A 21,832-nucleotide genomic window follows, 5' to 3' on the forward strand; every position below is an offset into this window, starting at 1 on the left:
CTGAAGGAATCGTCAACTGTCACCCTACGCTGAAGAATCGTCAACTGTCACCCTACGCTGAAGGAATCGTCAACTGTCACCCTACGCTGAAGGAATCGTCAACTGTCACCCTACGCTGAAGGAATCGTCAACTGTCACCCTACGCTGAAGGAATCGTCAACTGTCACCCTACGCTGAAGGAATCGTCAACTGTCACCCTACGCTGAAGGAATCGTCAACTGTCACCCTACGCTGAAGGAATCGTCAACTGTCACCCTACGCTGAAGGAATCGTCAACTGTCACCCTACGCTGAAGGAATCGTCAACTGTCACCCTACGCTGAAGGAATCGTCAACTGTGGCTACACAGGCAACTTGGATCACAAGGAGAGCATAATAAGGTATGTGCAATGTTTTCTTATTGTAACAAAGCACCCATTAGCCTATATGGGTTGATACATTTGATCTGAGTTGAAATTGTGTTTTAAATTCCATTATTCTTACATTACAACAACCCACAATTTGTGTCAACTGATTTCATTTATTATGTTTCAAACAAATTGGTTTTTAGAGTACATTATCATGGCCATTCATACAAGAGCACCAAGGTTTCTGCAGTTAGATATGCAAATCTCAATGAATATCAATGTCTCTGTCCTTTTCCTTTTGTAAAGAGCTATTTTGCTACATGCAATCACAAAACGTACAGCGATGCTTCAGCAGCTGCGTGAAGGCCTTGAAGTCTACATCCTAATTGAGGTCATGCAGAAGAAACCGAAGGAATGTCTCAATCTCTTTGTGATTGGCGATGATGACATGGTAATTAACTGTGCTGTTTAATATTCTGATTCTTATTTATGGGGTCCTGGTTTTGGTCAGGTGACCTGTGTATCAGAAGTATAGTGAAAGTAATGTATGTCTTGGAATTCATTGTCTATGTTGATGCACACTACATTATCTCAAACCTGGCCCCAGAGATGAGTGAAAGTGGATCTCCAAAACAAAAGGAGATGGAAATCTTGGATTTCTTTCAAGAACTTGATGGTATGTATTTTTTGCATGTTTGTACTCGTGCTTACTCCCTGATTTTGTTACTGTAGTTACTTAGTATGTAATGTTTTTCTCTTTTAAACTCAAATGAGCTGCACCATAGTAATGATGTCAATGTAACACTTCAAACTGTTATTTTGTTTTCAGTTTATATTGCACTGACCGCTTATACATTTGTCTCCCCGCCCCCCCACATCTAAATATGCTAAAACAGATGGGAAAGTGAGCCTGTCTGTGGCTGAAGGCAATGGAGAGAAGGAAGACAGTGGAGAGAAAGAAGACAATGGAGAACCACTTGCTGTTCCCAGTGTAATGCAGTGGCTGACAGGGCAGCCACACACACCTGCTTGTCTCAAAGAGAGAAAAGTTAAGGATAGTGGTCATTTTGGACCACTCATGTCTACAACGCATGCCGAACCACACTGTTTGTTACCCTGTTGTTAGTGCATACACCAAAACAATAACATTTCCGACAGCCCTCTGAGAGATTACGATGCATTTAAATCAAACACTGAAACAACAATCAAATACGGTGCAAGGTTTGATAGAGTGTAGCTGAAAGACTCCTCAATTTAACTGACTGATCATCCACATACAGTACATTATGTTCCTGTGTAAAGAAGTCAAATCTTTCTTGCTTTATTTTGGGGTTAATGCTTAAATATACGCGTTTGACAACTGCGATTTAGAAAAAGCTTTTTATTAACTTCTTACTACTCAGAGCATTCATAGAAAGATGGTAGACTGCAGCAATAGCTCAGAGGTCTAAACGCTGGATGGATGAATGGACTATTGGAAATAGTCAGAGGGACTGATAGTATTTGGGCTTTTGTAAAGTTTTTGCATTATGTTTTATACACTGGTCTTAGGCTATACCTTCAAACACCAAAACCTTAGGTGGCTCCATTGCTAGTAAAGAGTGTTACAAAAAACACATTTTGTTGATACAGTGTATCATCCTAGTCCATGGGAATTATGTAAATGAAATGACATACAATTCACTCATTTTCTGGTCCTTGCCAACATACAGTGTTCCAGATGTACTGTAACTACTTTCGGGTGTCATCGGTTCTCTCCCCTTTAATATGTGATTCTTTCTGTTTTTATTCTTTATTTTGTTTAACAAGTGCCTGAAGCTGTTCTATATACAGTAGACCTATGGGGGCCAAAGACTCCATTTTAGTATAGTGTACACCAAGTGGTATAGAATACAAGTATATAAACTTTATCCAAATGCAATGTAATAGACCAATTTATCTCCGGGCTTGACGTCTATCTTATTGAGAGATTCTTTAAGCTAGCATTATACACAAGTAAAGGTGCTCGGTCTGTCTTTATGTTATTAATTTGTAGTACTGTATCCTGTAACCACCAGAGTCACTGCTTATTCAGTGGTCTCCAACTTGACCTCTGGAGCTCAGAAATTATGAAGATAACACTGAGACAGTGCCACTCTGTTAGACAGGAATTTGGTGCTGAAGTACAATAATACTTTACAAGTCCTTTTGATTACCCAAGGTTCATTTGTATGCAGCAAGGGATGGAAGGTTTTATTAAAATGTACATTTAAGGGATTTTTCAGTTGCTCATTTTTATATTTTGACATGACAAAGTTGTGTATTTGTGGATCTACTGTATTGGTGTTTACAAAATGTACTAACCACCGTTCACTGAGCTCTGTCACTAGCATTGTTATGTTATTGCCTGCTTTTGATTTTCATGTTAAGACACTGGATGTCATGTACTCTAACTGTAAAGGTGACAGCTCGATAAATTATATGGGGAGAGAAAGTCACCTCAGGAGCCTTTATGACACTTATGGATTCTTGCACTCTTCTGTAACTGGATAGTGTTTTATAGATCACTGCATTATTAGAACGTACTATAGATTCACCTCTGAACTTGGAACCCGTTTGCTGTATGTCCAATGGTAGAGCCGGGAACATGTTACAATTATTCACGTGATTATTTTGACACTGTTATACTACATAATGTTGATTCATGGTATTTATCAGTTTTATATGTTCAAATGTTGGGTTTGTTTTTAGAGAGAAGTGTCAATTAACAAAGATGCTTTGTGGAAAATGAATACCATTGGTTTACAAGAAGTTTAATTACATTTCATAAAAGCTCTTTTCAATGAATGAAACGAGTTTGTTTACCAATTAAGAGGTGCCGTTTTCTTTTCCAGCAAAAGATATACACATTTTTGCCATTGTCAAGAGTGGCACTGGGGCTAAAACAATATCCTACATAGTGTGGGAGGACTGCACCTAAAAAGGCTGGAGACTCATAACTAATTGAAGAGCATGCATGTATATGTCCTGACCAAAAGATGAGGAGTCAGTGGTACTGTAGGGGTCACTTGACGTTGTGTTGCAGCACAGCAAGATTCTCAGTAGACAGTAGACGGGGGCCATGGGATGTCTGGAACAATGACCCCATTATCAGTGTTTCCAGATTATCCTCCTGATAAAGCAGGTCCTCCACCTGCTGAATCTGGAATGCTCAAAATAAATCTGTATTAGTGACAATACAGTTATAGGAAGATCTGTCAAGCCATTCACATCACAGACTCATACCTCTGCATTGTCTGGCTCAGACACAGGTGTTTGGAGCATTCCAATATGCAACAGCTGATGAGGTGTCAGGTTCACCTCAGTACTTAAAGGGTGATTATTCCAAATCTCTGAAATGCTGCAGATCTGCCCGCAGACGAGGTAGGAACACATGTCCCACACAGAAGAGGCGGATAGAATTCTACAGGTCAAGGTTGCCTTCTTCCTCCAAACTATGCAGCAAGTTGTAGTACTGACATGTCACAGCACTCCAAATAGCGTTCCACTCATCAACCCGAGAACACCTTCCCCACAATAAAGCATGGTGGTGGCAGCATCATCCTGTGGGGATGTTTTTCATCGGCAAGGACTAGGAAACTGGTCAGAATTGAAGGAAAAATGGATGGCACTAAATACAGGGAAATTCTTGAGGGAAACCTGTTTCAGTCTTCCAGAGATTTGAGACTTGGATGGAGGTTCACCTTCCAGCAGGACAATGACCCTAAGCACACTGCTAAAGCAACACTCGAGTGGTTTAAGGGGAAACATTTAAATGTCTTGGAATGGCCGAGTCAAAGCCCAGACCTCAATCCAATTGAGAATCTGTGGTATGACTTAAAGATTGCTGTACACCAGCAGAACCCATCCAACTTGAAGGAGCTGGAGCAGTTTTGCCTTGAAGAATGGTCAAAAATCCCAGTGGCTAGATGTGCCAAGCTTATAGAGACATACCCCAAGAGACTTGCAGCTGTAATTGCTGCAAAATAGGTGACTCTACAAAGTATTGACTTTGGGGGGTGAATAGTTATGCACACTCAAGTTCTGTTTTTTGTCTTATTTCTTGTTTTCTTCACAAAAAATATTTCGCGTCTTCAAAGTGGTAGTCATGTTGCGTAAATCAGATGTTACAAACCCCCCAAAAATCCATTTTAATTCCAGGTTGTAAGGCAACAAAATACGAAAAATACCAAGGGGTGAATACTTTGCAAGCCACTGTATTCTTATTCATCCCTTTACATTTGTGTTTATAAGGCAGTCGTTGTGAATTTGCTAAATTACTTATTAGATATTACTGCACTGTCGGAACTAGAAGCTCAAGCATTTCGCTACACTCGCATTAACATATGTAGTGACCAATAAAATTTTATTTGATCATGTACTGAACACCAAGTTTTGATCTTTGTCCATTTGATAAGGTTTAATGGGTATACAGCCATATACTGATTACCACAGCAGTGCTATAACTTTAATAGTGTCATCTATCCTTCCATACCTGACCATAACTACAGTATAAAAGTACTGTAACTATAACAGTGTCATCTATCCCTCTATATCTGACCCTAACTACAGTATAAAAGTGATCTAACTATAACAGTGTCATCTATCCCTCTGCCTTTGAAACATAAAGGTGGACTAACATTTAAACTAAAACAAATTTATAAAGAAACAAAAATGAAAGTAAAAACTTGAAGCTTCAGGTTACAAGACTCCTCAAACTAAAACTGATACCAGATCAAACAGAGCACAACACACATCTATCATTAAATATAAAACCTGTCAAACTAAAAGAAAACTAATGAAAAAACACATTGGTATAGAAATCAAATAGTTAAATTGAGGAGCTGAAGTAACCTTGGTCACCTCACATACTTTTCTGTGTTTTTCTTTGTATTGAATGTGGAGTTGATAGTGTGTCTGTCAGAGGTCAGGAATCAGAGGGAGGTGGAGAAGGAGGTGCAGGAGAAGAGCCAGCAGATAGACCGGATAGAAGTGGAGTTCCACAGGCTTAGAGATGCCAGCCCTGGGTGGGGTCCTGAACATGGAGGGTTCCCAGCCCTGTTGGACAGAGAAGCAACTCAATCTGAGACAGACTGATAATGGAATTTATATGTTTAAATTAATGATTAGAATATTCCACCCTGAAAACATATAATATCTGTACAATATGTCTTTATTGTATCTTAAACACAGACTGTCTGAGCAAAATTCGGTGCCGACCTGACTAGAGATTTGGGAGAGGACAGGGAGTACTTCTCAAGGTCTCCCTAATCTTTGTCGGCTGGGTAGTGATACTGTATGTGCGTAGGATACCTACTGTTTGTGTGTGGAAGTATGTGCGCAGCTATAAAATTGATGTTTTTGTATTCTTGACTTTAGAACGTTCTCTGAATAAACTATACTAGCCTTTTGCATAAGCTGAGTCTTTGACTAATTATTATTATACCCATGGTCTTACAAACCTCGGGGATTAGTCAAAGCTATTGATTGTTAGTAATTAGTAATTATCATTGAGATTGAAAATTCTCTTGACATAGACACCAAGCCATACAGAATGAGGTTAACCCTTAGTAAACTCGTCCGAGTTAGGAATTAATTATTTGTTAACATTTGAATTATATAGGCTGCATGTAATGTTATCGTTTGGTATAAGACCTAAAACGGATCTAATCTTGCATGGGGGCCTTGTCTGAGTTTTAGAACATGGCCACAAACACAGCTCTTCAGATATATAGAGAATGCTGTAAACAGTGAGGAGGATGACAACAGAGTGTCACTTACTGAACAGATGAGAGAAGTGGAGAGTACCAACCAACCACTGATGAGGGAGTTAGAGGAGGCCAGGAAGAATCATGTGATCTCTTCTGGTGTGTTCACATGGAGATACAGTATCAAACACAGCTTTAGAGCCTAAACTGGGGGAGGATGAGCCCACAATCCTAAATCAACCCTTAGCTCTCACCCCCTGAGATCTGAAAGGTTTGAAAAGGTATGAACAATCCTGTCAATTAAAGGTGACACTCTTATTGTATGTTTTCCCAATCAATACTCTACTCTGCAGGTACAGTGAGTTCCTTGTGTAGAACTCTGTCCATAAAGGAAGGAGAGCTGATCACTGCTAAAGGCCAGCAGGATGAGTTGAGACAGCAGCTGAAGAACCAGTTTGACCAACTACAGGTCATGTCCAGGAAGGTAGTGAAGGACAGGTTGGTCCAGCTACAGGCCATGTCCAGGAAGGTAGTGAAGGACAGGTTAGTCCAGCTATAGACCATATCCAGGAAGGTAGTGAAGGACAGGTTAGTCCCGCTATAGACTATATCCAGGAAGGTACAGTATGAACAGTAGGATCATACATTGAGCGGGTAGATTTGTAGATGAGGCTGTATGTGTGAATCAGACCTGGGTCAGATATCTTTAAATACTACAGCTGCTCATGATTTAGCTTAACTGGCAGGTAGAGTTTGCCCTTTTGGGACTATTCAGTTGTTTCCATTGTGTCTAAATATAGCACACACACGTTATATTCAGTTCACCTGTTTACATGACGGTATGAGGAACTAACTCCTGGTAATGGAGGAGGAGAATGACACCCTGATGCAGGTTGCGACACACCTTTCCTGTTACTTCATCAGATAAATGTGTTTATACATTACACTTCCTCTTAAAGAGACAAAGTTAGAAAGCCTGAATCACGGTTAGGAAGCCTAAATACTTGTGTGTCTGTGCAATGCACACTAGAATAGAATACAGCATATCTACCATGTGTGCTGTTGGAAACTTGCTGTGTTTGTGACTGTTACAATTAGAGCAAGTTGAAAGTGAAAGTTAAGTCAAACTTGAAAAAACACTCTTTCTAACCACAGAACAGAAGTGTTCCAACCCCTGCCTCTCCAGTCTGAAACATGGTTACGCCTCTTTCTGCTTGAGTCAGGTTTTCTGTGGTTCTAAGAGAGAAGCCTTGCAAAGATCTTAATGACACCAAAATACATTATAGTGTGATTGTTACGTTCCCCAGTTTCTGTGTTGTAGTTTGTGTATTTGAGTATGTGTGTTTCAGGAGATGGCTTCCTGAATTCTCCCCAAGCAGCTGATTGGTCAGCCCCATTGATGATTGGAGCTGACCCCGCCCCCTCGTCAAGTTACAGCTGTATCCGATTGACTCCTTCTGAAGCTATATAAAAGCCAGTGTTCTGTTCAGGAGAAAAAGAATGCAGAGAGAGGGAGATCATAACTGAGAGATTGATTGTGATAGAGGGTTTGATTGTAATATCCTGAGATCATTGCAGAGGGTTAGATCATATGCTGGTTGTGTTCTCAGAGAGATCATTGCTGAGAGAGAAGGCTGATGGCTGTGGGTTATTTACTGTGTTAATTGTTGCTGGGAGCAGCTTTGGTATGTTCTGTGTTAGTTTGTTGCTCAGTCAGATAGAGTTTATTTGATGTTCTGTGTTTCTTAGTTTGTTTGTGTAATTGTTTAATATTCTGTTTCATTTGTTCCCAGGGGGGAAGGGGAAGGCACCTAGGGAGTGCTTAGGCAAGAGGCCCGCGGGCATACATATACCTGTAGTATATTCACTGTCTAGGCACACTAGGTAAGGCCTGGGCGGACCACCCCCTGTATTTCGGTTAGCGCTCCAGGTGGTGCTAAATTAGGGAAGTAGTGGGTAGGCAAGTTAGATAGGAGGGGCTTTGGATATTTACGTGCTTTGGTTCCGTCCAGCCCCTTTCCCCCATATTACCGTGTTAAGGAATACATTCCTAGTAAATGGTCAATTCTCTGCCTTTTGTCATCCTTACTCGCACCTACAATCCATACCTCTTTCACTTCACGTTGAGTTGTAGCAGGGTGTTGCGTTCCCTCTTCATAGAGGCATGCTTAACAGTGATGTAACTTTTGCTCATGGGTGTCTAAGAAAATAGACTAGTGCATTGATGAAGCATTCCTTGACATAAATGAGAAACTTCAAAGATTGGCAGGTAATGTTAAAGAAAGGGTTTAGATAATGTATCTCCAACAACACAGGGCTTACATCTGGTCACTGGATAGGTTGTACTGCCCTCTAGTGTCAGTAGTATTAACAGACATGAACTAAGTCTAATGTCAAGCCAATATCAATACAAGGTATTTCTCATTGATCCATTGATTCTGCGATTCTCCAAACTTATTGTCTTTGTGAGAAGTCTTGCACAGAAAGGGTGTAGATCACAGGAGATTGGTGGATCCTTCATTGGGGAGGATGGGCTCATGGAAAGGCCTGGAGCTGAATGAGTGGAATGGTATCAAATACAACAAATACGTGGTTCCCATGTGTTTGATGCCATTCCATTTGCTCCGTTCCAGCCATTATGAGCCGTCCTCCCCTCAGCAGCCTCCACTGGTGTAGATAATGTATCTCCAGCAACACAGGTCTGTCTTTAACTCTGAATTGTGAAGGGAATCATTCAGTGATCATCAAATGTGATCATTATCAAAATCAAATATGATTTGATGTTTGGAGGCTCAGAATCCCTGCTTCCCCAGGATCAGTAGCTACTGGGGATCATAATAAACGTGTCTTCAATGAGAGATCCTAAAAGTGGTTGAGTCAACTGAAGAGTCATAACAATCTTCCAACTGATCCTTTATTCTGACTGATGCATAGAATGCTTGCTACAGCTCCAATCATGTTATTTTCCAGAACCACAAGAGGATTGTCACAAATATATTATCAGTTGACTCTGTCCATGTCCATATCACCATGTCAGCATGTGCTAGAATATAATTTCTGTTTTTAATGAGTCTGCACACTAGTGAGTCCGTTGTAACAAAATAAGTTTATTATTTAGAAAGAGTGTACATCCAGTCAGTGGCTAGGTGGCAGTTGCATGTAGCAGTGGCATTAATATCTGTTAACTAAGACTAAACAGGAAGCAGCTGAATTCAATGTAAAAGAAAGGGTTTAGATACTGTATCTCCAGCAACACAGGGCTTACATCCCGTCACTGTCTAGGTTGTACTGCCCTCTACTGTCAGTAGCATTAACAGATATGATCTAAGTCGAATGTCAATCCAAATAAATTGTCATTGATCCACTAATTGTGATCCTCTAGGCTGTAGTCCAGCTGCCTGAGGAAGTGTCCCAGAGTAAACAAGAAGCAGCTCAGCCGGACGCTGAAAGTGGAGGGAGTAGCCCAGAGGAGTCTGAGGAGAGAGGCCCAAGTCTGCCAGGAGACCATTGACTCTGAACCTGCAGAGCATCAGCAGCCTAGTGGCCCTGGAGTAGATAAAGACCAGGGTATGACTGACCTCTCTCCTCATTCATAGTCCTCCCTATCACGCTGTCACCGTAAGCAATGATGTAGTTATAAAAAGAACATAAAGGCCTGGACACTGTATATGCTCCTTACTACCACCTTTAATGACGTTTCAATCCTTTTTCATCTAGACTTTATTAGGCCAGCACCTACAGTACCAGTCCGAAGTTTGAGTACACCTACTCATTCATGGAGTTCTTTATTTTTACTATATTGTACAATAATAGTGAAGACATCAAAACTATGAAATAACACATATGGAATCACATAGTAACAAAAAAAGTGTTAAACAAATCCAAATATAGTTTATATTTGAGATTCCTCAAAGTAGGCACCCTTTGCCTCGATGACAGTTTTGCACACTCTTGGCATTCTCTCAACCAGCTTCATGAAGTAGTCACCTGGAGTGTGCCTTGTTAAAAGTTAATTTGTGGAATTTATTTCCTTCTTAACGCGTATGAGCCAATCAGTTGTGTTGTGACAAGGTAGGGGTGGTATACAGAAGATATCCCTATTTGGTAAAATACCATGTCCATATGGCAAGAACAGCTCAAATAAGCAAAGAGAAACAACAGTCCATCATTACTTTAAAACATGGAGGTCAGTCAATACGGAACATTTTGAAAGTTTCTTCAAGTGCAGTCGCGAAAACCATAGAGCGCTATGATGAAGCTGGCTCTCATGAGGACCGACACAGGAAAGGAAGATCCAGAGTTAACTCTGTTGCAAAAGATAAGTGTATTGGAGTTACCAGTCTCAGAAACTGCAGCCTAAATAAATGCTTCAGAGTTCAAGTAACAGACAAATCTCAACATCAACTGTTCAGAGGAGACTACGTGAATCAGGCCTTCATGGTCGAATTTCTGCAAAGAAACCACTACTAAAGGACACCAATAAGAAGAGACTTGTTTGGGCCAAGAAACACAAGCAATGGACATTAGACCGGTGCATCCTGCACCAGTTTCCAGTAATCTGTGTCTCAAGATATTATCAAGTCCCATTTGGAGTTCCATAGTCTGGGCTGACAGACGTTGTGGTCCTGAAGTTATGAACACATTTTACTTTCCCCTGGGAAGAGGGGAAACAGCTTCTAAATCTGTTTCCTAGCAAGGTTAGGCTAATTTATACTCATCACATGGTCCTTTCCATTTTAGACCAGTCTGTAGGCTGTAGGCAGAGCAGAGGGTTCTCACTTACCGATGCTGGTTCCTAATACTCATCACATGGTCCATTTCATTTTAGACCAGTCTGTAGGCAGAAGCTGATATGTTTCCGCCCTCCCGAAGCATCTTACCAGTGGCGCCCACACAAAAAGCTAGCTATTTGCTGACACAAGTGGGAACAGTTCAGGCTGAGGAGTAAGTTTTAAACATCCCCATGTGATACAAAGACACAGTGGTCCTCTCCCAACAGGTATCTAGAAGTCATATTCTTCCTACTGGAGGTTGGGTTTCAAAGTGTTTTTCATTTCTTTACTCTACAATTGAATGTGGTGTAGAATCCTGTACCTGTTATTATACCAACCAGATTCTACAATATCACTTAACATGTAGTGTTAAGATACTCTACAGATGGCTGGATCAGCCAGCCAGTGGACCACAGATTACAGAATGTGGAGTCCCTGACTGATGGGGGCTTGAATCTGGGGAGAGAAGTCATTTGAAATTGATCAGTAATTCATTTACATTCTGGACAATGTTTTGTAGTACAATAGCTTGTCCTATATTCTTGTATAATATCATTGGTCTTAGCATTGATGACTTGGTAAAGTTATATACCATATACAGTATATCACAAAAGTGAGTACACCCCTCACATTTTTGTAAATATTTGAGTATATATTTTCATGTGACAACACTGAAGAAATGACACTTTGCTACAATGTAAAGTAGTGAGTGTACAGCTTGTATAACAATGTACATTTGCTGTCCCCTCAAAATAACTCAAGACACAGCCATTAATGTCTAAACCGCTGGCAACAAAAGTGAGTACACCCCTAAGTGAAAATGTCCAAATTGGGCCCAATTAGACATTTTCCCTCCCCGGTGTCATGTGACTCGTTAGTGTTACAAGGTCTCAGGTGTGAATGGGGAGCAGGTGTGTTACATTTGGTGTCATCGCTCTCACACTCCCTCATACTGACTGGTCACTGGAAGTTCAACATGGCACCTCATGGCAAAGAACTCTGAGGATCTGAAAAAAATAATTGTTGCTCTACATAAAGATGGCCTGGGCTATAAGATTGCCAAGACCCTGAAACTGAGCTGCAGCACGGTGGCCAAGACCATACAGCGGTTTAACTGGACAGGTTCCAATCAGAACAGGCCTCGCCATGGTCGACCAAAGAAGTTGAGTGCACTTGCTCAGCGTCATATCCAGAGGTTGTCTTTGGGAAATAGACGTATGAGTGCTCCTAGCATTGCTGCAGAGGTTGAAGGGGTGGGGGGTTAGCCTGTCAGTGCTCAGACCATACGCCGTACACTGCATCAAATTGGTCTGCATGGCTGTCGTCCCAGAAGGAAGCCTCTTCTAAAGATGATGCACAAGAAAGCACGCAAACAGTTTGCTGAAGACAAGCAGACTAAGGACATGGATTACTGGAACCATGTCCTGTGGTCTGATGAGACCAAGATAAACTTATTTGGTTCAGATGGTGTCAAGCGTGTGTGGCGGCAACCAGGTGAGGAGTACAAAGACAAGTGTGTCTTGCCTACAGTCAAGCATGGTGGTGGGAGTGTCATGGTCTGGGGCTGCATGAGTGCTGCCGGCACTGGGGAGCTACAGTTAATTGAGGGAACCATGAATGCCAACATGTACTGTGACATACTGAAGCAGAGCATGATCCCCTCCCTTCGGAGACTGGGCCGCAGGGCAGTATTCCAACATGATAACGACCCCAAACACACCTCCAAGACGACCACTGCCTTGCTAAAGAAGCTGAGGATAAAGGTGATGGACTGGCCAAGCATGTCTCCAGACCTAAACCCTATTGAGCATCTGTGGGGCATCCTCAAATGGAAGGTGGAGGAGTGCAAGGTCTCTAACATCCACCAGCTCCGTGATGTCGTCATGGAGGAGTGGAAGAGGACTCCAGTGGCAACCTGTGAAGCTCTGGTGAACTCCATGCCCAGGAGGGTTAAGGCAGTGCTGGAAAATGATGGTGGCCACACAAAATATTGACACTTTGGGCCCAATTTGGACATTTTAACTTAGGGGTGTACTCACTTTTGTTGCCAGTGGTTTAGACATTAATGGCTGTGTGTTGAGTTATTTTGAGGGGACAGCAAATGTACACTGTTATACAAGCTGTACACTCACTACTTTACATTGTAGCAAAGTGTCCTTTCTTCAGTGTTGTCACATAAAGATATGCTCAAATATTTACAAAAATGTGAGGGGTGTACTCACTTTTGTGATATACTGTACATTTACTCATAAATATGTTTGAAATTCTTTTAACTCATAAAAACTATTCTGTACATATTTAGAAAACCATGACGGTGTGCCTCACCATTTCCAGTTCCCCCAGACAGCATTGGTATTTCCTGATCTGGAGATGCCTATCAAATGGAATCAGAAATTAGTCAAACACATTGGGCCAGTTTCCTGGACAGAGATTACTCAGTCCTGGACTAAGAAGCGCATTTAATGAAGATTTTCCATTTAAAATGCTTTTTATTCCAAAACTAGGCATAAATCTCTGTCTGGGAAACTGTCCCAATGACATTTTAATTTAGTCAGAAGAAAACACAAAGTAGTACAATGTGATGAAAGATATTCATAGATTTCCAAACATACCTGTGTAGGTATTTGAGGGTCTATAAAAAAGACATGTTCAATATTGTAATAAACATACCATGTAACCATGACGTTAACAAACAGTAGTAATCTACATTATGAGAAGAAGAAAATGCAGCATTCACACAGTAAACTGAAAATCACAGGCAATGAACACCATGAATGGTACAAATACAATTCCAGTCATCTTACCTAAGTTTTGTCTTGTTCTCACTATTTCTCTTCTCACCATTTGTCTTTTTATCATAAATAAACAAACACCAGCTATGGTGGCCATCAGAAAAAAACATATGAGAACACCAGCTATGATTCCAACTATGGGAAGTGAGGCTACTCCACATTCTGAATCCGACCAAGGAGTTCCTGGTTTTATTTCCAAAAATTCACATCTGTTAAAGACATAATTCGAGGTATGTTTTATTTCAAAGTTAAAGTTTCTATTTGAGTATATTAATGTATTTATACCTTCAGGGGAATAAACTTTTGAACTAACTAATCATGTTCACACTTACTCTGTGTGTTGTTGACAAGATGTTAATGATCCATCTGAATAAGTTTTACCAGGGCAGTCAGAACACATAGTATCTGTAGATGTTGTTCCTGCAGAAATTCATGTTGAAATGTCAATGAAAATTGCATTTGTTCCCTCCCTTTATTTTTAATTCCATAAACTGTAATGATTATTCACACTGAAATTAACAACTTGACTCGATTGAATTATGACAACACAATTAGTATAATGAGTGAGACAGAAGACCAACCTGTGTGGTTGATGTATTGACCAGGTTTACAGCTGCTGTGTCTCTGGGCTGCTCTACAACCATCCTTAGTTGGGTCTAGACAGTAGAACCCCTCCAGTGTCCCACAGACAATGTCTGATGATGGTGTACATGGCTGCTTTACCTTCAAACCCAAACCTATGGAGAAAACATGTCACTTGGTATCTGAAGCTAAATGTAAAGTCTGTTGTATTTCATCAAAACAACAGCTGATATAGTAAAGTAGCTCAGTGTTTATGCCCAGAACACAGAATTATCACCTGGATCACATGTGGTACAGTTGTTGCATGTTGTTTTACCACTGGGCTCATCATGGAATGTGGAGTCAATACAGGGAACACAGGAAGGTATACTTGTAGATTTAGTACAATGACTATGTACACAATATCCTGTTGAAAAGAAAAACAGAAAATAATTATGTTTTGGTATTATTATCATAATTATTAGTTATTATTATAATTAACCCTTCATAAAAATACATAAGGTCCTTACCAGGCCTACACATTCTGCAATATCTATCACCTATTTTATACATGGCTGGATCATATGTGGAACAGGGGTCAATGTTTAGAAGTAGAAAGTTATATGCATCTGCAGAGAAGAAATAAAACATCAGCATACATTACATTTAAAGATGTGACACCAAACCCAAGATAACCCGTTATCTGCAAATTCAGTCAAGAAATGCATTTCTCTCCTCCATGTTTTTTCGATGAGGTTTCAGTAAAATTGAAACTAAGAATTTATAGTAGGCTAATAATAACTCTGATTCATATTTCATAAAGGAAATATTTACATTGATCATTTGTTTTTAAACAAGACAAGCCACAAATCAGAAATGTTTCACTTACAGTCCATATGAAGCTTTCAAACTGTGCCATGGTTCCTCAATCCTCCCCAACTCACTGGAAGACCCACATACTGGACTTGTGACGTTCTTAGGAGTTTTGAAGTATCAAGATTAACTGACCTGTGGACTTAATGTATTTTAGTACATGTATAGTAAGAATAGTTCAATTATATTCTGCATAAATATTGCATACACTGCCCAGTTACTAAATATAATATAGTAATATACGTTTACTGGCCACCCTTGAGTTATCACCACCATCAATAGCGAATGAAACTGAACCATAATAAACTTTCAATTTGTAAATGATGATGTCTTGCTGAATTGAATCACTGCAAAAAAACTGTAATAAACGAATTATCAACTTATCCACTGAGAAATGATCAACTGAGAAATTGGAAAATAGTTAGAAAATGGTGGCCTCTTGTGGTAAAGTAGCCTTGTACATGGAGCAATGTCCGTTCTACCAAAGACAGCACAGTATGAAGACAGACTATAACTGCTTCACCAATAGAAATCCTCGATCACACTTGTAGGTAATGTCATGGCGACTCATGCGTAGAAATACGCAATCGGGTCTAACTGTCGTCTCGAGACGATCTGCGCATGTGCAAGCCGTCAAATCAAAGACATTTTCGATATAAAGTCGATTTTGACAAAAATATAAACGTGTCAGTGTAACAGTATAAACTTTAAACCGTCCCCTTGCCCCGACACGGGCGCGAACCTGGGACCCTCTGCACACATCAACAACGGTCGCCCACGAAGCACGGTCGTTACCCATCGCTCCACAAAGGCCGCGGCCCTTGCAAAGCAAGGGGCAACCCTACTTAAAGTCTCAGAGCAAGTGACGTAACTGATTGAAATGCTACTAGCGCGTACCCGCTAACTAGCTAGCCATTTCACATCCGTTACACTCACCCCCCTTTCAACCTCCTCCTTTTCCGCAGCAACCAGTGATCCGGGTCAACAGCATCAATGTAACAGTATAAACTTTAAACCGTCCCCTCGCCCCGACGCGGGCGCGAACCAGGGACCCTCTGCACACATCAACAACGGTCGCCCACGAAGCATCGTTACCCATCGCTCCACAAAGGCCGCGGCCCTTGCAAAGCAAGGGGCAACCCTACTTAAAGTCTCAGAGCAAGTGACGTAACTGATTGAAATGCTACTAGCGCGTACCCGCTAACTAGCTAGCCATTTCACATCCATTACATCAGTTTATCACTTTCACTAGGTTGGAGTTATAACATGTTCAAGTAAAGACATTAGCTCCAATCTAGGTTGTGCCTTTAGATTGAGATAATGTACAACTATGAAGGAATTCTTCTCTAATCGATTTCTCAAACCCCGGCCTGGGGCCTCATTTATAAACCGTGCATATGTACAAAACGGACCCTAAAACAGGCGTGTGTCAGTTTTCAAGCAAAAGTTGGCATTTATAAAAACTGAACTTGACATGAAAATGTGCTCACCTTACAAACTTTAGACCATGCCTATGCACAGTTTCTAGTGGTTGAAGTTTAGCATTGGAAACAGGCAAGTAGACTAGTATTTTTTACAAATGGGGGATATGATGGACAGGCTTATTCATAACAATAAACAGGTTAATAACAAGATGCAATCATTTGCTGTTAATGAGAAGAGAGGAAGTCTATTTAGTGAATCTTTACATTTCAAAATAAAGTGAAGTGGAAAGGTCTAGGAGCAACAACAGCTCAGCTGCGAAGTGGTAGGCCACACAAGCTCAAGTGCTGAAGCGCATAGGGTGTAAAAATAGTCTGTCCTCGGTTGCAACACTCACTACTGACTTCCAAACTGCCTCTGGAAGCAACTTCAGTACAATAACTGTTGGTCGGGAACTTCACGTAATGGGTTTCCATGGCCGAGCACCAGCCTAAGATCACCATGCGCAACACGTCGGACTCTGGAGCAGTGGAAATGCGTTCTCTGGAGTTATTAATCAAGCTTCACCATCTGGCAGTCCGACGGACAAATCTGGGTTTGGCGGATGCCAGGAGAACGCTACCTGCCCCAATGCATAGTCCCAACTGTAAAGTTTGGTGGATGAGGAATAATGGCCTGGGGCTGTTTCTTCCATGGTTCAGACTCCTTAGTTCCAGTGAAGGGAAATAGTAACATTACAGCACACAATGACAGTATCGACAATTCGGTGCTTCCAATTCTGTGCTTTGAGGCAACGGTCTGGGGAAGGCCCTTTCCTGTTTTAGCATGACAATGCCGCTGTGGACAAAGCGAGGTCCGTACAGAAATGTTTTTTTCGAGATAGGTGTGGATGAACTTGACTGGCCTGCACAGAGCACTGACCTCAACCCCATTGAACACCTTTGGGATGAATTGGAACGCTGACTGCAAGCCAGGCCTAATCACCCGACATCAGTGCCTGACCTCACGAATGCTCTTGTGGCTTAATAGAAGCAAGTTCCTGCAGCAATGTTCCAACTAGAGCGATTAAGTTTTCATAACAATCGGAAATCGGTATTTTTGGGCGCCGATTTGCCGATTCTTTTTTACACCTTTATTTAACTAGGCAAGTCAGTTATGAACACATTTTTATGTGATTGGGGTGTAATGTCTTTAAGTGACGCCTTAATTTATTTGGCTTCATGCTGTCCGCTGCCAACATTTTTAGACACAGTAAACATACCGGTCTATCCTCGTCTCCCACCGTAGTCACAGTGAAGCCAAGCGCTACATACGCTTCGTCATATTTCCTCGTCTTAGCTTTCGGGAGACTTATGCTTGTCTCATCATCTCCGTCTCTCTCCGCCTTTCTTTTCATACCTGTTAAATATTTTTCTATGGTGTCTCTTAAGGGTTTGTTGTCTGCACTTCATATCTCCTGCTCTAAGCTGTGTGCGCTTGTTCGGTGCAAAAAAAAACTACTCCCTGCGGCACAAAAAAAAGCATATTCCCCGGGGTCACACGCCCCCCACGCCCCCCCCCCCCCCCCCCGGCATCGCTCCGAGCCCCCCCCCTCAGGGGGGCGCGCCCCACTATTTGAGAATGACTGCAGTAGGCTAACATATGTCAATTGTTTTAGGAACAGCAGTAACATCCGGCAGGATTTAGGCTACCAACTGCCTAGCCAGTTGTAGCTCAATCTTGGGTGCAATGATCACGTACCCGCACTGACTGACTGTGTGGAGGCTCATTGATTTAACGTTACGTTAGCCTACATGCTATACTAGCAAAGATTAGCCACAACTTACCGTTCTTTGTGCAGCTTCAAATGTCGAACAAAGTTGGAAGTTGTTGCGCCTCCGTCTAATTTTCTTCCCGCATGTTTTGCAAGTTGAAATCCGTTATTTGTTGATACAGTGGTTTTTATATCGGATTTTTTTCTTTCTTAACACTTTTTTAATAGCGTCATTTTTAGTATCTGGGCTTGGGGACGGTATCAAGTCAGGTCGAGTCAAAAGGCTAAAATTCAAGTTAAGTGACGAGTTATTGGTGTTAAAGTCGAGTCCACGCCTGTTTTTGTTGTTGATTGAAACATTGGCTCTTCGTTTGCACTTTTGACCCCACAGCTTGTGGGCGGGCTTTAGTGGGAGGTGTGGAGGATGCTTCTCCATTGGTCAGTCATTTTTTGAGTGTCAGTTTGGCTACAACCAATAGTGTTCAGCCTTTCTTTCCGACACGGAAGTCATAGACACTTACAGTACAAAGAAGGACTGTGTGATGATGGCGTCTCAGGTAACCAGCACTGGGCGTTCTTCCGTCCAACTTCTACATAGGTAGTAGTTCAGTGATGGGGGGGGTTGGATCACTACTGGCTGTAGGCGAACAAGTGATGCGCGTTTGGAGTAATACTAGCTGCTGTATCCAAGGGTCAGACAGTCGTTCACATGACAACAGAAGAGAACCAATTTACTAGTTACAGCAGCGCGTCCCCTGAACTATAACGAAGAGGAAACGTTAGGAGAGAAGCCTAACCACGGAGACACCGACAGTTTCAAGTTGTATATTAATAAGTGTCATTATCTGTCTTTACCTTGGTCACGGAGAGGGGGGTGAGAAGGTGATGAAGCTTATTTCATGAGCTGTAACCGAAAAACTACTGGCATTTGGAAAGTTTGAGTTGATGGAGAAAGTGTGGTGTAACAAGTGTTAGCATTGTTTTAAGTATCTTGCTAGCTGGGTCAAATTCTCCGTTAGCTAGCCAGAGAAATGTTGAGCAATGGGGGAATATATATATTTTTTACTCAGTAAATGTTGTTTTTGCACACATGTAGCCTTGTGCACTTGATCGATGTCTATAGTTGCCACTTGTTAGGGTTGCGAAAGTTCAACTGAGATAGGAACAGTAGCACACCTGAACTTGGTTAAAATAATTGTTTAATTCAAAAGTTAATAAATGGCAAATACATTTTTCGTATATACGGGTTCACTGCACCACCCCGCAGGGTGGAACAGAGAAGACACTTGTTCCTGACAAAGATAGTATATTATACTCGTGACAGAGATTAGTTCCCACTTCCGAGCCGGCCTGTCAGAGTAGAGACTGTGCGTGGTTTAGACTCACCCAGCCTATCGTTGGTGTTGGCACATAAGCTGGTCCCAGCTTCTTTGCGCTTTCTGGTGTCCTTTCATTGTTGCTGTGTAGATTACGCTCCCTCACCCCAGAGACTGGGGTCAGACAGTTTATTAACATTGTCTGAGATATCTGCACCTGTATACATTGTCCACTGTTCTCGCTCAAGGCTAACTACAGCCTCCCAGCTTCTTATCTGAGCTAACTGTTACTTCCAGCACACACACACAGACATCCAGGCGCCCAGGCCAACAGGTTGTCAATATCAAATCACGTTTGTTATAGTATTCAATCACATATAATACAGTTGCTAATCACGTTTGTTATAGTATTGGGTTATAGTGCATGACTCAGAACCTCACATATGTTCTTCGTGTGTATAGCTTATCTGTTATTGTCCAATGTACACCTCAGTCAGCAGTCTCATGATTCACCCCCTCCTGTGTCTCTCTAAGATTAGCACAGTCTCGGTCACACAGTACAGCTTCACAGCGCCCTTTTTAACACACCCACATTTCAGACTGATATTCATGGTTAGGCCCTGAGCACTGGTAAAAGTGAGAACAATGGAAAATGCAGGTTCACAAGAGTCAGCAATTCAAACTTTAATGCATAAGAAGCCCTACTAGCTTATAGTTAGTTCAGCATGTCAAAAAAACTTATAAAAACCCCACACACTATAATAGAGCAAAAATACACTGCTCAAAAAAATAAAGGGAACACTTAAAAAACACAATGTAACTCCAAGTCAATCACACTTCTGTGAAATCAAACTGTCCACTTAGGAAGCAACACTGATTGACAATAAATTTTGCATGCTGTTGTGCAAATGGAATAGACAAAAGGTGGAAATTATAGGCAATTAGCAAGACACCCCCCAAAACAGGAGTGATTCTGCAGGTGGTGACCACAGACCACTTCTCAGTTCCTATGCTTCCTGGCTGATGTTTTGGTCACTTTTGAATGCTGGCGGTGCTCTCACTAGTGGTAGCATGAGACGGAGTCTACAACCCACACAAGTGGCTCAGGTAGTGCAGTTCATCCAGGATGGCACATCAATGCGAACTGTGGCAAAAAGGTTTGCTGTGTCTGTCAGCGTAGTGTCCAGAGCATGCAGGCGCTACCAGGAGACAGGCCAGTACATCAGGAGACGTGGAGGAGGCCGTAGGAGGGCAACAACCCAGCAGCAGGACCGCTACCTCCGCCTTTGTGCAAGGAGGTGCACTGCCAGCGCCCTGCAAAATGACCTCCAGCAGGCCACAAATGTGCACCGCCAGCATTCAGAAGTGACCAAAACATCAGCCAGGAAGCATAGGAACTGAGAAGTGGTCTGTGGTCACCACCTGCAGAATCACTCCTGTTTTGGGGGGTGTCTTGCTAATTGCCTATAATTTCCACCTTTTGTCTATTCCATTTGCACAACAGCATGTGAAATTTATTGTCAATCAGTGTTGCTTCCTAAGTGGACAGTTTGATTTCACAGAAGTGTGATTGACTTGGAGTTACATTGTGTTGTTTAAGTGTTCCCTTTATTTTTTTGAGCAGTGTAGAATGCCTGTTTGTTTCATTATATTTCTACTTTAAAATGTTTTTTTCCCAAGTGCAATATTAGTATATTGTTTTTTTCTCACGACTTGAGTGTCATTTGCAGTAAAGTCTAGGCAACAAATAACATTGGATTCCTTTCTTTACATTTTTTAACTGTGAGTTAGATTCACATTAACCACTTTTTATTTTACACACATTGATCATATAGATCATATTCTTTGTTGTTTAGTTAGTTAAAACCTTCATTTCCCCCTGCATGTTTCAGTGCAACAAAAAAAAGCGTTCACATTTTGGGCCCTCGGCAGTTTGCATCCCTGGTAGTTAGCTCCTACGATTCAGTGTCGGTTAATAACATTATACTATATTACATACATACCTGTATTACATACATACCATAGAATGATAAATCATGCAATTATTATTCTCAAGCTAACCAAAAGCATTTAGCTACGATCGCCTGTTCTCGCCGTTTTCAGTTGAATTAATCTAACTTTCTTTCATGGCAACTCATAAGCAGGCCATGTCCTATTTGACTGTACATACAGTCACCTGTATGTACAGTGGGGCAAAAAAAGTATTTAGTCAGCCACCAATTGTGCAAGTTCTCCCACTTAAAAAGATGAGAGAGGCCTGTAATTTTCATC

General features: G+C 41.4%; 2 protein-coding genes and 1 long non-coding RNA gene across 4 annotated transcripts in view; 1 reads left to right on the plus strand and 2 right to left on the minus strand.

Moving 5' to 3' along the window:
• Positions 1-19,364, minus strand: part of LOC129829568 (tumor necrosis factor receptor superfamily member 14-like) — a 34,159-nt gene extending 14,795 nt beyond the window's left edge. The window contains exon 1 of the mRNA XM_055891344.1: positions 18,319-19,364. The gene's annotated coding sequence lies outside the window, so the exon portion shown is untranslated. The remainder of the gene's footprint in view (positions 1-18,318) is intronic.
• On the plus strand, positions 31-3,525 carry LOC129829583 (uncharacterized). Of its 2 annotated transcripts, XR_008755414.1 has the most exons (4): positions 31-379; positions 653-797; positions 954-1,022; positions 1,243-3,524. It is a non-coding gene; the product is annotated as an uncharacterized LOC129829583 (long non-coding RNA). The 2 variants fall into 2 exon arrangements; XR_008755413.1 differs by having other exon boundaries at positions 653-1,022; positions 1,243-3,525.
• Positions 11,004-15,200, minus strand: LOC129829565 (tumor necrosis factor receptor superfamily member 14-like). Its single transcript, XM_055891336.1, has 9 exons — positions 15,087-15,200; positions 14,728-14,826; positions 14,496-14,624; positions 14,218-14,373; positions 13,969-14,056; positions 13,649-13,845; positions 13,457-13,476; positions 13,170-13,218; positions 11,004-11,300 (listed from the first exon to the last, which is right to left on the minus strand). Exons 1-9 carry the CDS (start codon positions 15,091-15,093, stop codon positions 11,239-11,241), a joined length of 807 nt encoding a protein of 268 aa, XP_055747311.1. The 5' UTR covers positions 15,094-15,200; the 3' UTR covers positions 11,004-11,238.
• Positions 19,365-21,832: the final 2,468 nt, after the last annotated feature.

The sequence above is a fragment of the Salvelinus fontinalis genome, chromosome 31, assembly GCF_029448725.1.
Source record: "Salvelinus fontinalis isolate EN_2023a chromosome 31, ASM2944872v1, whole genome shotgun sequence".
In the NCBI taxonomy this organism is placed as follows: Eukaryota; Metazoa; Chordata; class Actinopteri; order Salmoniformes; family Salmonidae; genus Salvelinus; species Salvelinus fontinalis.